The sequence below is a fragment of the Phalacrocorax aristotelis genome, chromosome 1 (assembly GCF_949628215.1).
Source record: "Phalacrocorax aristotelis chromosome 1, bGulAri2.1, whole genome shotgun sequence".
Classification (NCBI taxonomy): domain Eukaryota; kingdom Metazoa; phylum Chordata; class Aves; order Suliformes; family Phalacrocoracidae; genus Phalacrocorax; species Phalacrocorax aristotelis.
In genome coordinates, this window is record NC_134276.1 from 145,959,934 (window position 1) to 145,975,407 (window position 15,474).

The following is a 15,474-nucleotide window of genomic DNA, read 5'->3' on the forward strand; positions in this document are numbered from 1 at the left end:
TAATCCTTGCAACACACTCCTGTGAGGTAGTATCATGAAGTTTATACTACAAAGACAACCTACCTATGCTTCAGATATATCTTTCTCTGTCAGGGGACTTAATGAAAAACATTTTTTTTCATAATGTCACTACAGCAATTAATATTTGTAGCATGTGTTTGACTTAACTCTTCCCTTATATCCTGACTGATACCTAAGGCTGAGCAAAACAGCATTCTCCCTTACAGAAAAGATCTGTAGAATTTAATTATACATGTTAATCATTTTTAGGGCTCTGTCCAAAATGCATTTTGGTAGAAAGCATAGAGTAAGGTAATTAAGGGAACTCTGTTGCAGTTCTTGCTGTAGTTGTAGCAAAATCATAGTCACTTGGCCACTTGTTTCCCCCACATGCTGTGCAAGAGGGTTTAGTTAGCATGACAGACAGATGCATCAGCCTTACACTAGAGGAAGAATGCATGAAGATGTTTTATCTATACTTTACAGGAAACTTAAATTAGTCATAATTATCCCACCAAACTGCAGAATCTGGATGACTGGTGTTGACAATCAATTTACCAGAAAACTTTATCCCACCAGTATGCTCTACAACATCTCCTAACCACAGCAAAAAAACAATGCCCACAAAATATCCATAGTTATTTTCAGTTACAGATTGATAATTTCCAGTTCCAATTACAGACATAAACCACATGTATTCTATAAACTCACATTAATATATACAGGTATTATTTAGATTAAGTATTAAAGGATCGCTTATGCTTACAGACAAGATTTCAGATTTTTAGGATTTATATCCTAAAGCATTTCTTTGTACATTAAATTTCAGTATGAGTTCTATGAATTTAACTGCACCACTGCTGCCAGTCTCCTCAGACTTCTCTTCCTGACTGTTCCATAAAAAATGGCTGCAAATACACTCTGTGTGTTTGGAACTCTACATATGCAGATTTTTTTATTTGGAAAAAAGGATCCTGTATTTGTGTATATGTAATTTTAGTAGAATACTCAAGGTTTCATTATTATTAAATTCTATAATGTTTTCGCATAAGGATCAGTGGAATGCAATATTTAGAAAGCTTTTGTGCAGTCTCATGACAGAGCCAGGTCCTTCCACATGACATATTTTAATTGGGTTGTAACTGGGTTGTAGGAATTCCAACAATTTTCCTTAGGCTAGATGCCAACTATGTAGCAGAACCAGAATTAGAACCCAGAACTTTTCACCTTCGAAATTTATCTTATTTCTATGGCAATGCCAACCTTATTAAAAGCTTTGTATGGAGTTTTGGAAAAGAAACTGCTCCTAGGGTAGACATTGTATTTACAAGGGAAGAAGTCTATCTTTAATAAAGGATGGCATAGCTGGTGATACGGTTGATACTTTGATACAATTTTTATTGGGCCAGTTACTAATACCACATTTCTGTGATGCTACTTTCTTATCACAGAACAGTTGTTCCCCCCCCCCCTTCTCCCAAACACATTCACAGAACTTTTAATGAGAGGGAAGAGGAAGGAATGTTACTACTGAAATTTCATCAATGGTTTGAGAGAAGTAAGAATCACATCATTACTGAAACACAAAGCCTTCTCAAACTGTTAAATCTTTTTGTCCAAAAATAAATACTTTTAACCATCCAGAGCTCAGTAAAACCTTTCACTCATTAAAAAGGGAGACAGTGATGTGTTCCAGAAATGCTCAACCTGAATAAAAGCAACTGCTGTGGTTGCTTGATGGTTGGTTGCTACAGTGTGTGCAAACAATATTATCTGACATCTGTACATCACAGGAGCTGGATCTGGAGTTCAGCAGATCCAGACTGTCACACTGCATCATGAAGGGCAAGGAGAAAGGGGAGGGAATGCCAAATTCATCATTTTGATTATACCCACTGTGTATTCATTGAGCCACAGCATTGGCATCAGATTCTCCTCTGTCTGTCCTCTTGGCTAGAGGAAACGTGATGCAATAAGGGTGAAAGAATAAAAAAAAAAAATGGGAAAAAAAATAAGAGCATGTTCATATTAGCAATGATTTCAGACTGGGCCAGAGGCCGAGCATTAAAGCAATATGCTACTAAGAGTGAAATATAGATTTGGGACTCCAGCGTGGTTTCTTACTTCTTGGGCAGATCAAAAGCTGCAACCTTAGTCACAGGGGCCTGTTGTAATTTACACAGGACCTTTGGAGGCTTGGTGACTAGATAGGGAAAAAACAGCAACAACAAAAAATGGTGAAGGCAGGATCTCAGGGACCACAAGCAGGGAAAAGCTTGATCCTTCCCATATACCAGTAGTTTAAAAAAAAAAAAAGAAAGAAAGAAATAACAAAAGAAGCACAAGAAGCTCCATTAACTTCAGTGGAGACACTCCCACCTACCCAGATGTGGGAGGAGAAGCAGGCTTCCATTTCAGCATACGTGCCCTACTGAGGCTCTCACACAGATGTGAGTATAGGCAAAGCTGCTCTGAAGACACAAAAGGCAGCTTTAGACAGTAAGCAGCTAAGCACGGAAACTGTTAACCACGCTGGTTTCCGACTTAACATTTCATTTTCCAAAGTTCCTTGCTGTATATTCTCTGCTTAAATACACTTGTATATGCTGAATGCATCAGATCTAGTTCAGAGCTCTCCAGACTTGTTCAGAGTTGCAAACAAGCATCTGTCTAGTCTGCCTTGCAATCTAAGCTATGAACCTTCAAAACAGCTTAAAATAACTTTCACAAAGTGTATGTTCAGTCCCCAAATTAAAGCTACTCTTGGCATCTCACACTGTCTTATCCAGTGCTTCATTAAGTTATACCACAGATGGTAACTGGACTGATCGGCCATCAGTGAACTAGAATGCTTTCTCAAATTAATTTGTCACCGCACAAGAAAGGGTTCACCTTCACTAGGCTAGAAATTTAAGTGATCTGGAATCCACAGGCCAGAGCTGCTCCTGAATTATACTAAAATAAACATAACCCTGGTGTAAATAATGGAATTATTCTGGAAGGACATCAGTTAAAACGTAACTCAGTACTAATAAACTTAAGACAGTAATAGTCCCTGTATTACAAAGCTGTGGCTTGAAAAGCTAATGAAACAAAATAGCAGGTTCCAAATCGATTCAGTACTCACTTCTATAGCATAATGCAGAGATGAGGAAGCTGGATGCAATGAAAGGTTCTCAAGTGGCTTAATATAAGGTTTCTCCCATCCTGAAGCCAAGGACCATTCAATTGTCAGCATATTATCAGTGAACACAGTTCCAAATACCAAACCGCTGGGGTCTGGTTTTTCCTTGAAAGTCATAGCTGGAGTGATGATCAAATCTGAAGCCTGAAGAAACATGAAGACAAGATTGAAGTGTATAAAAATAATTAAGTCAGACTGATTTAAAAATGGTTTTGCATCAGTGAACATGGGCAAATGCAATATTTTATCTGTGGGGACATTTAGTGACAGAATGGTTAAAGGCAGCTAACCTCTAGGCAGCTGGCAAGCATTCATACTGTGTGTACACACATATACACAGTCCTGCTTATACCAGAAGTAGTTAGTGTATTTTGAAGCAATGTTAAGTGGAAGAAGCAATACAAGGTGTAAGACCAGAAAATTAGCAGATGAAAATTTCTTGGACATTTAGATTAACACATCTGTACAAGTTCCAGAAAAACCCAGTTGCTGTACCTCAGAATGTAAGCTGATCATCAGAAATTAATCCCCTTCACAACTAAGTACATGTGTTATGCTGATCTTCCTTTAATGCATAAGATCAATGTGAGAGGTCGGAGCCAGCAGTCAGCAGATTACTTGGGTCACACTAGCTTGTTCATTCACATTCATATTTTCCTAGAAAGATCCTATTAGCAAAGAAGGTTAAATGTTTCTCTGCATGATTAACTGTAAAGACTTTCTCTTACAAGCCATGACTAGCTGCAGAAATGCAGCATATTTTTTTATACTGGTTTTGGCTGGGATAGAGTTAATTTTATTTATAGTAGCTTATATGGTGTGAATCATCCTAAAGAACAGCAGGGGAAGAAGGAGAGCAGGTTCTCTGGCATGACTCTCCCCTTTTATACACAAGTTGGGGCTAAACAACTGGAGAGGGCTATGAAGAGGGCAGATTCTTGATCCATCCTCTCGATCCATCCTCTCCATTCTTTTTCTATAACATAGAATCACAGAATGGTTTGGGTTGGAAGGGACCTTTAGAGATCATCTAGTCCAACCCCACCCTGCAGTGAGCAGGGACATCTTCAACTAGGTCAGGTTGCTCAGAGCCCCGTCCAGACTGACCTTGAATCTTATCAGGGATGGGGCACGACCACCTCTCTGGGCAACCTGTGCCAGCACCTCACCACCCTCATTGTAAAAATGTTTTTCCTTATATCCAGTCTAAATGCGCCCTCCTTCAGTTTAAAACCCTTACCCCTTGTCCTGTCACAACAGGCCTTGCCAAAGAGTTTGCCCCCATCTTTCCTATAGTCCCCCTTTAGGTACTAAAAGGCTGCAATAGGGTTTCCCCACAGCCTTCTCTTCTCCAGGCTGAACAACCCCAACTCTCTCAGCCTGTCTTCACAGGAGAGGTGCTCCAGCCCTCAGATCATTTTTGTGGCCCTTCTCTGGACCCACTCCAACAGTTCCATGTCCTTTCTGTGTTGAGGATCCCAGAGCTGGACGCAGCACTCCAGGTGGGGTCTCACCAGCGTGGAGTAGAGGGGCAAAATCACCAATCACCTCCCTTGACCTGCTGGCCATGCTTCTTTTGATGCAGCCCAGGATAGTGTTGGCCTTCTGGGCAGCAAGCACACATTGTTGGTTATGTTTAGCTTTTCGTTCACCAGTACCCCAAGTACTTCACTACTGGGCTGTTCTCAATCTCTTCATCCCCCAGCTTTTATTAATACTGGGGGTTGCCCTGACCCAGGCGCAGGACCTTGCACTTGGCCTTGTTGAACCTTATGAGGTTCACATGGGCCCACCTCTCCAGCGTGTCTAGGTCTCTCTGGATGTCATCCCATTATTCTGGTGTGTCAACTGCACCACTCAACTTGGTGTCATCTGCAAACTTGCTGAGGGTGCACTCAATCCCACTCAATCCCATGTAATTGATGAAGATATTAAATAGTACTGGTCCCAGTATAGACCCCTGAGGGACACCACTTGTCACCAGTCTCCATTTGGACATTGAGCCATTGACAACTAGGCAAGGAAGAATTCAACAAAGAATTAGATTCAAAGCTCCATTTTACTTCCTAACATGACCAGCATTGACCCTTATTACAGACCCCCAAGTGAAATCTTACTCCTCTACACGGGATACATATAGAATATACTAGAATGCCGATAGTTCAGACTATTGTTCAAATGATTTGCACATACACTAAAAAGGCAGCTCTGCAAGAGATATTACTGACTTTGACTTCTCAGACTCAGCACATATTTTGCAAAATGAGAAAAAGTTAGTCCAAAGCTTTTGAAAAAGAACACACACACCCTGGTCTCTGTAAACAACCTGATTTTCAAGATGTCTTTAATAAGTAATGGCCTATTTTTTATTGATGGGTTGGTTTTGGTTTGGGGTTTGGTTTGGTGTATTTTTTTTGGTAATGGCTTAGATGTGAAATTAACTTAGAGCTGGAGCACATGAATAGCTAAAAGCATGTTTCAAACTACATCCAATTATAGGACTTGTCTAGATATTACTGTGCATTAGCCTGGTTGAACTAATACATAATCTGATGAAACAACAATTATTCTTAACTCTTTATAGTACCCTTTATCCTGCTGACAGTGAGTGCTCCAATGGGAAAAGCACTACTTAATGATGTCCTGAAAATAAAAATTAATTTTACCTGACAACCTCTTATCATGCACTTTGGAAAAAAAGATATCACAGAATAGCATGGACCAAAATAAAAGCCACAAAGGAGTGTTTGCGATTATCCACAATGCAAGATTCAGCTCAGGAAAACAGTTATGCAGGAGCTGGATGTCAATGGGACTTAAAAGAGGATGTAGAACACAATTATATCCTTGGAATTATCTCTGGACAGAATCACAGCTTCTAAAGAACTCCTACTGCCAGTGGTATTAACAGCTCTCCCTGAAGTCAAGGCTTCTGTCTCATCTCAGGTCACTTTCATTAAGGTAATTATCTTTACAATAAACTGGCCTGGGGATCAGAATTATCACATGGAGTTTCATCCCCTAGAACTCCCTTCAGTGTGCCGATTTCTGCTTTTATGCCTCAGTTTGCCACTTCCTCAGTCGTGGTAGCACAATTAGTTGAAAGGCAGCACTATAAAACAGTTTGCTAAGCTCATTGGTGCTAACAAATGGCTTTTATTCTAAGGATGGGGAAGGATTTTAACATGGCTCTTCTCACAGGCCCACAAGCACATGTGGAGGGAGTGGCAAGCTGCAGCCACAAGTGAAGAAACATGCTCACTCGGGAGCATTTGGGCTTTCTTTGAATCAGTTTTGCCACCAAAGGTATTTCTCCAGATTTGGAGACCTGGGGTTCAAGAGTCTCTGTAATGTGAGGGATAATTTAATAAAACTGTACTGATCAAATACCAGCACACCATTACCTTCTAATGGTTAATACAAGGAGGGTTCCAGATCCAGAGTCGCCCCTGTGCTGGCTCATGAGAGCTAAGGGGCAGGCCAAGCACTCACTCCTGCAAGTTCAATAAAATGGGTACTCCTGTGTGATGGGCGGTCACCCAGCAGCATCGCAGAGCAGCAGCCCACGCTGCTTAAGCTCTCAGCGCCAAGGATAGGGGACTTTCTGCAGTCACAAACAGAAATCACTGGACTGGATTTCAGGTTGGGTCATTTGAAGGCAGAAAGCCTACAGAGATAGGTAGCTATGATGCTTATCCAGAAAAGGAGCAAATAGTTTCCGGACCACAGAGCTTTGGGAAGCTGCGTGCTCTGAACAAGGAGCCCACCTGCTCTTTCTCACCTCCTTCAGCATTTAGGGAAACCAACTTTCATTCAAGCATTTTGCAAACACCTGACTCAACAATATCAGGTACAACATTTGACCCGTAACACTTCCTTCAAACAACAGTAGCAACACCCTGCAGAAGACCTCAAATATAATCTAAACTGCACAGAGCAGTAAGACAACAATCATTAAACAGGCAAAAGGGCAATTTTCTTGATCCTTATAATCCTATTAAGCTCTCAGGAGATGCATTTAAGATTTTCTTTCATCATTACTTTCTTAAGATCCATTCTTAAGGCTTTTCCCCCTTATTCATTCTATTGTAATTTTTTCCCTCTTTTTCCAGGCAGCGAGTAATGCAAGTTAACAGTGTGCAAAATCACCTGGATCTTTCAGAATCCCAATGATTTTCATGTCAAGACACCATCAAACACTGCAATACATTCAATCTTTTTTTCCATGGAGGGGTACTGGAGAACCCATCCTTGGAGTACTATCTCCCACAGTGTGGTCTGCAGCACAGAGTATTTCCAGCACCCTCAGCCTAAGTCCCTGAGTAACAAGGCCCCTTATTACACAAAATCTCACCTGGCCCACAGACCCTTTTGTCTTAACTTGCCCCAAAGTCCTGTCCAAGTATTTTGTGGTACTGTCAGGCAGCACCAGCAGGAGAGAAACCAAACACCCAGAACCCACACAAAGAGAGCAGAGCAAGGCCTGGTGGCTAATACCAGGAGTACTGATTAAGTGTCAATGCCTATTGCTTTTCTGTCACTCATTAAATATTATCACAGTTCTACCACGGTACCACCTATGACCTTTATAAAGAGCAATTTAGTTCTTTCCTTTGTCAACGTTCCCCCAGCCCTGAAAGCAGCATATTAAGGATGCATCAGGAAGTGGCATTAACATCCATCCAGATCTCCTCTGTTTGTACTGCCAATACAAAGGGCAATTTTTCCACTAAGTTTGTGTTTAGCTTGCTTTGTAATCAGCGTGATCTCAAGCACCTTCTGACACTGCTGCCTAATAAAACCAGTAAACCAGAAGGAAAAATGGTAAATGCAGGAACAAAAAGGATAAGGGAGATAAAGCAAGAAACAGATGTGGCATGCAGTCTACTGAGTGCAGCTATTTGGCCCCTGTTGCCTAAAGTAAAATGGCAAAGACATAGTTACAGCTCTCCAAACTCTCCATGTTAGGGCATTACAGTATGTACAAGATATATGTGCCTAGGTCCCAGCCCAGGGGACTTTGGTAAGAAATAGGAAGAACAAGATTGCCCTGACGATGGTAGGCAAAAGGGAGTGTCAGGGAAGCCAGCAGGACACTGGTGATTTTCAGGCTTGTTTAGCAATGCTACACCTACAAACAACCACTGTTGTTGTTGATCAGATGCCCTTTTTTGCATAGCCCCTCATCTGAAAAGGGCCTGCTGATTCCAACTCAATTTCTTACAGAGTAAAGCTTTACCCAGCCCAAGTAACGAAGATGTATTGTGACCTCCTGAAACTAAAATTCATCATTTGATCAAAACAGATCTTGTCAATTATGAGCTAGGTCAAATTAAAAGTGACATGCTGGTCGGTGTCATTTTTAACCAAAGCTGTAGCAAGGCATTCTGGCACCCCTAGCCAAGATGTCAGTTTAATGTTTATTCTACCCAGCCTTTGCAATAGCTGTAACTGGATTTGGAGCTGACAGCAGCCTCTGGCCAGAGCTGTTACCCTCATTACTACATTCCTACCTTTCTTACCCTTGAGAGCTGTCTCGGGTAAGTGCAGATGGCAAGTGCATATTTTGTCCTACTCTTTCCATCAAGTTTTAACAATGCCTTCCCAAATGAACCTTGGCTGCAGTTATTTTCACTGCACTGAAACTAGTAGACTACAAGCAGTAGGTTGAACAGCTCTAACAGGTGTAATTTATTTGACATACCCAAACTTTTCTAAACACTTGCTGGGCCAAGTGTTTCTATCACTTACTTGAGTAAAAAGAGAACTGGCAGCCTCAGCTATAAAATAGCTTACAAGTTACCTAAGTATAACAGCAAGTTTCAGCAGAGATTCTCAAAACATCAACATCCATTCAGTGAGTCTGACTGTAATCTGTTCTGATGAAATAAGTAACCTCCCTGACTTCTAGTCAAGGTGATTCATTCAAGATCACAAAGCAACTGCAATTATTATTTTTTATTACTTATGTTGAGTTTATAAGCATATCTAGGAAAGATCAGGGCCTTCTGATGCAATAACAGACGTGGAAGCGTAGGCAAAATTGAATAACTTGTTTTGCCCTTGCACTTGTGAACAGCAAAATATTGCAGTAGTGCAGTAAATATTGAGGAGGAGACAGCATGAGGAATTACTATAAAGGGGAAAGGTAACAAGCCATAGCCAGGGGGAGCTGGAAAGAACGAGGCTGAGACTAGACAGAATGGTTTTGAAGAGGGCTCCAGGGATGAGGGTGTCATTTTCCTGCAGTTCAGTCCTTATGGCTATGGCACCCTCCTCGTCACTTCTGGGCCCTCCCCAGCATATTTATCTCTATCCTGGGAAGCTATTCTTTCTGCTGGGGCAGCTACTTTCACCTCACAGCACCTTCTGCCTGGCCTCCTGAACCTGAGGCTATATAACAGACTGAGGGGAAAAGGTTTGCACTGCCAAAGAGAAGCAGTGGTTGGGAACTAGGCTGAGGATACTAACTAGGCTGAAGAAAAGGGCTTGTAAATTTGCCTTTGGAAACTGAAACCTACTTTAAACAAGTTTTTTTTGGCCTTGCAGCCAATGGGCAAGCTGCCACCTTTCTTCTGTAACTCATTCAGCTCCATCAGTTTCTTGATGCAAGCTGCAGGTGGCAGAGGTTTGCCCCCATTTTCTTGCTGACCTGAGCAGTGATCCTAGATGGCTGGAGAAGCTCATCCATTAGATATTCTAGCCCAACAGCCCCATACAGCAGTTACTACGAGCAGACCACAGGGAATTACAGCTTGATCCAGGAAGAGCCTTCACTACGTGGGCATGTTTTCTGTAGGCCGACATCATGAATCATGCTTAACAGCTACTACTACACATAAAAAAAGACTTGTGCCAAAGTATTGCCAAACTCTGAAAGGAATCAGGGATGACATGCTAACTCCTCCATCTGTGGCATCAGAACAGACAGCAGCAGTGCTAAGCTATGCAACTAGAAAGTAGGAAAAGGTTATGGAGGCTGCGTGTGGTATTAGGGAAACTGGTACTTTTCTCCTCTATTGGGACAAAATAACAAACCACCTGTTCCGCCTGTTCCTAAACCCTGTCTTAGAAATAAAAATGCTGAATATTCCTCCCGTAGATGAAACCAACTGCAACCTCTTCTAGCAAGTGTTATTTTTATCTAGTTTGTCTGACTTACTACCTCTCAGCTCTATCCACTAATCACTAGCTGACACCACAGCAACATGTTGTGATAGGACAAGGGGTAAGGGTTTTAAACTGAAGGAGGGCACATTTAGACTGGATATAAGGAAAAACATTTTTACAATGAGGGTGGTGAGATGCTGGCACAGGTTGCCCAGAGAGGTGGTCGTGCCCCATCCCTGATAAGATTCAAGGTCAGTCTGGACGGGGCTCTGAGCAACCTGACCTAGTTGAAGATGTCCCTGCTCACTGCAGGGTGGGGTTGGACTGGATGATCTCTAAAGGTCCCTTCCAACCCAAACCATTCTGTGACCTACCTGAGTAAAAAATGAGGCATCTACTTGAGTAAAAAATGAGGAGCTTTATGTCCTACAGGGTAAACTAAGGTCTGTGGTTTTGCCCACCTTCTTTGGAAAAGACTGCTAGTTTTCTGGGGCAGAGACCATTGCTTTCTGATAGGGCTAAGCTCTGTATGGCTCTGATCATGATAATAAGGTCTATGGTAGAAACAATAAGAACAATAAGAGTTTATCAACTCAAAACAGAATAAGACAGAGTTAAAGAAATTCTTAGATATCTATTACTAGGTTGTAATTATAAAAAGTAATGCTAATGTAAGCTATCCTATAATCCCTTTACCATCATTACTATTTTAAATTTACATTTTACAGCAGAGCCTGAGGCTTGAGAATAGAAAGTGTGCCAGGGTATAATAAGATTTGAGCAGGAAGAAAGCCTTCATTTTCCTACTATGAAAAAATAAAGAGAAACAAAATATAACAAAACATCTTCTGCAGCCCCCGGGAGAATACCCAGAAGTCTTTCAACATAAGTTTCCCTGAGACTTCATCTGAGAATATGTTAGCACATGTAATTGGACTGGGGCCTGGAATCATTGCATCAGGTTGAATGTACACTGAACAAATAAACCACAGAACAAATGACAAAGCAAAAAGGAGTCAATGCTCTGAATCAGTTGTGAGTCAATCATGGAAACAACAAAAAACATGGCTGGAAGGACTTTGTCTAACCCCTCCTCTGCAAGGCATGTAACCTAAACTCTTCATGACAGATACTTATCAAATATTTGTCAAACCAAAGATTGAGCTTCTGCTACACTTTGCAAGCAATGGAAAGAAAAGAAGAAGGGCATAATGTACTGTTGGTTTCTTTAACCTTTCTCCTGACCTGACAATTCTCCAACTGTGATGCAGGAATGTTTGCTTTGGAGCAGTAGACAGGGGAGTAAACCTGCTCTGACAAGACAAAAGAGAAGTGTTTGGAATTAGCAGAAACTTCTTGTCTTAGGGAATTAAAAGGACACCTAGGGCAGCAGCACAGCTGAAAATGCAGCCTGAACCTCCCAAAATGCACCAGAAGGGAAACAAAGATTTTTGAAAGCTACGGTCTTGCTAGACTTTAGAGAAAACATTGAAGAAACTAGTCTTGCCCAACAAAACGCTCAAGCACAAGGATAATCCATAGCATAATTTATTTCAATGGCATTAACTAAAATTTAAGGTTTTTTTCCATATGTGCTAAAATATTGCCCTGCACCAACTCCCATTAATTTGATCCAAAGCCCATTTAAGTTCATCAAGACCCGTTCCTCCAGCTTTGTAGGAATTTGGACTGTAAGGGAGACAAAACTACCTGACTCATGTCATCCTCACCCATTTGTACTGCTTCAGAAAAATTAAATGGACTCGTAATGGGTTGGGGCAGGGGGTGTGTATGTGTTCGTCCCTTACTCAACAGTCTGTTCTCCACTGGCACAAGTTTCAGGAGATATTTTTAAAGTTAAGAAAGATGAGGGAATGGGGTTCCTACAGATCCTAAGGAAACCTTCTATCTGATACTAAGGAAATTTTAAGGAAAACACCTATTTGATTTTAGTGGGGTCTACCTCCTCTACTCCAGCTAATGGTATATTCAGATCTACAAAACCTAGTTATCTAGTAATTTCATCTATCAAAGAATTATAGAAAACATTTCAAATATGAATACCTCTTTAAAATATAAACCACCAAGATGCTGATGAAACTATTAAACATAGGAACAGAAACTGGACGCATTCTACATTTTGGCCATATCAGCTATTTCTGTTTGCTAACAGGTCTTCCGGTTAACGAAGTGGTCAAAAAGTGTGAATAGGGAAGAAGTATGAGCAGGTTTTAATGCAGTCATTGCACTGGACTGAAAACCCCATTGCTGTAACCCACTGTTACTGCTGGTCAAGTCAGCTATATAAAAATCCTCTTTGGCCATGCAGCTGCACTTTATGTCTGCAATGTAAATATACCTGGGCTTTTGATTAGAAAGAACCAATTCCATATAGAACAATAGGGAAACCACAGACTGCGATCCTGTAATAGCCCAATTCCTTGCACAGAAAGTCCTCTCATAGAGTCATACTCAAACATTTTTATAAATACAAAACTAGGACCATTCTTCACAAATGAAACACATTAACTAATTACACTACTCATATTATTCACTATTAATATATACTGCTTCTTCTCAAAAGATCTGACAGCGTGGTTAATGCAATTCCTGATGCTGTGCTGCTCCTTGCCTTACAACCACTGTAGCTCTGCATTGTAGCATAAACACGATGTTCCATTTTTAGAAACAGTTTGCCTGGGAGAAGGTTTGAGCCTAACACAAGCTGAGGGCTCACACTGGCCTGTGATACAAAAGTAGAATACCAAGATCTGTGACATTTCAGAGATACCACAGTTTTGAACAGCAGCACAGTGTCTTAGTTGTTCAGATAATGCTGTATGAAAACAAAACTTAAAAATTTTGCCCACAAAGGTTTAAGACACTATTGTCTCCTGGTTCAGGAAACACTATCATTTCTATTTCACATAAAGAAAGTGAAACAAAAAATGAGATATTTACATCTAAGCTTTTCTTTAAAAAGTAGCCATATTGAAGGAAGAAATGAATTGCAAACCTAAATTTTAGACAAACAAGTTGGAAATATTTTGCCTAAGTAGCCTGGCCAGTCACAAACATGTTATGTGGAAGAGCCAAGAATAGAATCATAATCTCACATGTCCAAGTCCTGAGCAGTTGGATTAAATCTTCTTACCCCAATTTTAATAAGCTTGCAGACAAGCAGGGAAGTGAAATCATGGAATGAAGGCATTCAGAAGTTATAATTTCATATGGAATTTCAAAAACTTTTGGGAACATAAATTGCTTTCATGGTACAGTCTCTTACATAGAGGTTACGGGAATAATTTCAAACATTCAGTTAACCACACCTGCCTTTTTCTCTTCTCTCTGCCATCTCCCTCTCATACTGTTAGACAGAAGGTAAACTTAAAATTTGCCATATATTTCAGTGCTTGCTCTGTCACTGAAACTGCCACATTTTGCCAATTCATTCCATTCAGTACTTTCTTAGAAATGGGGACTAAGTACAGGATTAAGGTAAAAATCTTCCAGCTCTCTAGGCTGTTAATTCATAGGAGTTAGGATATAGAGCTAATTTCAAAAGCAAGCAGAAAAGCCAAGAGAAAACTATGGAAATAAAAGACTAAATTATCTTCCTAAATTGTAGTTCCTAGTCATGTGTTTTCAGCAAATAAAACATTTAATATCAAACCTGAGAACTTGATATTCCAATGACATCAAAATTTAAGGATTCTTGGAAATAGTTATGGACATCACGGATTTTATACATTTTGGAGACACATAGTTTCCTTTGGGAATCATTGGCTGGTGCTAAAGCCCTGCATTTTAAAAGCAATTCTTCACCTTGGTAAAAATAAATCCAGAAAATTATACAAGCCAAGTGGAATTTCCAAAGTTCTAGTACAATTTCTGTGCTTTTACAGACACCAAATACATCTTAAACTCCTAGTTAAAAAAAAGATAAGGCATCACTTACTTTGTGTTATAAAAAAATCAACTCAGGCAAACTGTCCCCTGGATGTTTCTCCAGCATCTTTCTTTTATCTCAGCTAAAAGCTCCTGTTTTTGCTGAAGAAAATTAGCTGTATTTGCAAATCCTACAGCTTCATATAGTGGGACAGTCAGTTTCTCTACTACAGCTTAGAAAACCTGTTTGCTAAAAGCCTGCAACTATTTGAAGGACATTACCCACCTGAAGAGAAACACAGAAGTACTTGCCACCAAGCTAAAACTAAAGAGAGCTGCCACAGATCTCGAATGCCACAATATAGGCAGGTTCCCAGTGGCATGAGAAACCCACTTGCAGATTGTTGGGAAACTATCCCTGAGTGTATCATGGAAGAATCATGGTGAATTATTTTCACAGCACTAAGAACTTCTTGTTGCTCATTAGCATTTCTCGGCTACTACAGTCCTGAAGCTGTGACAGTAATGCTACTACTCTGAGAAAACGAGCTTGATTTAGAAATACTGATGTGTCAAGTAGAGCCATCAGGAATACTAAGCTGCATGAGTGTATCCTCCACCTGTGCACGCAACTTGCATGATCTCCTTCAGGAACGCCCTTTCTCCTAGCAACCAACCGAAACATTAATGAACACTTATTGGGCTTGGTTTCTTTTGTCTTTCGTCAAAGCAGGACACTCAGCTCTAAGAGCAAGAGCACTGTCTGTTGATCATTACTGTGACCTAGACCCATACTTTCCTAATAATTGGAATCAAAGCAGCACATATTTAAGTCAGTCTTGCCCAGATATTATTAGCAATATTCAAGAGAGTGTGTGCAATGCCTGTGTGGATGCAGGATACCACAGAAACAACTCAGCACTCAATCTTCTCTGTGCTGTAGCTGGTTTCCCTCTCAGCAGGTGAAGATGAGGGAATGGATTTGATTGTAAATCACCTGAACTAATTCTGCAGCATATACATACCCCGTTAGGAGGTACGTATAAGCGAGTGATATGAAGGCACTGCAATCTAGTAATATTATTTCTCACCAATCTTTTTTGATTCAAGACATGACAAAAAGCAAATTGTTTTATTGCCATTGATGAAAAGCTAAAGTTAATAGATTCAGCTGAAATAAAAATAAAATCAGAATGACCTTTTCTAAAGAAACACCCAGTCCACAAATGCTAAATACTGTTATGACAACAACAGAATTGGCCCCTAGCTTGGCATCTTGATCCAAGGGTGGC

General features: G+C 40.5%; 1 protein-coding gene across 1 annotated transcript in view; it reads right to left on the reverse strand.

The window, feature by feature from the left end:
- The window catches only part of BCAT1 (branched chain amino acid transaminase 1), a 64,151-nt gene that overhangs the window by 24,746 nt on the left and 23,931 nt on the right, over positions 1 to 15,474 (reverse strand). Inside the window, exon 3 of the mRNA XM_075114370.1 lies at positions 3,128 to 3,328. Coding sequence (XP_074970471.1) covers positions 3,128 to 3,328 — 201 coding nt within the window. The remainder of the gene's footprint in view (positions 1 to 3,127; positions 3,329 to 15,474) is intronic.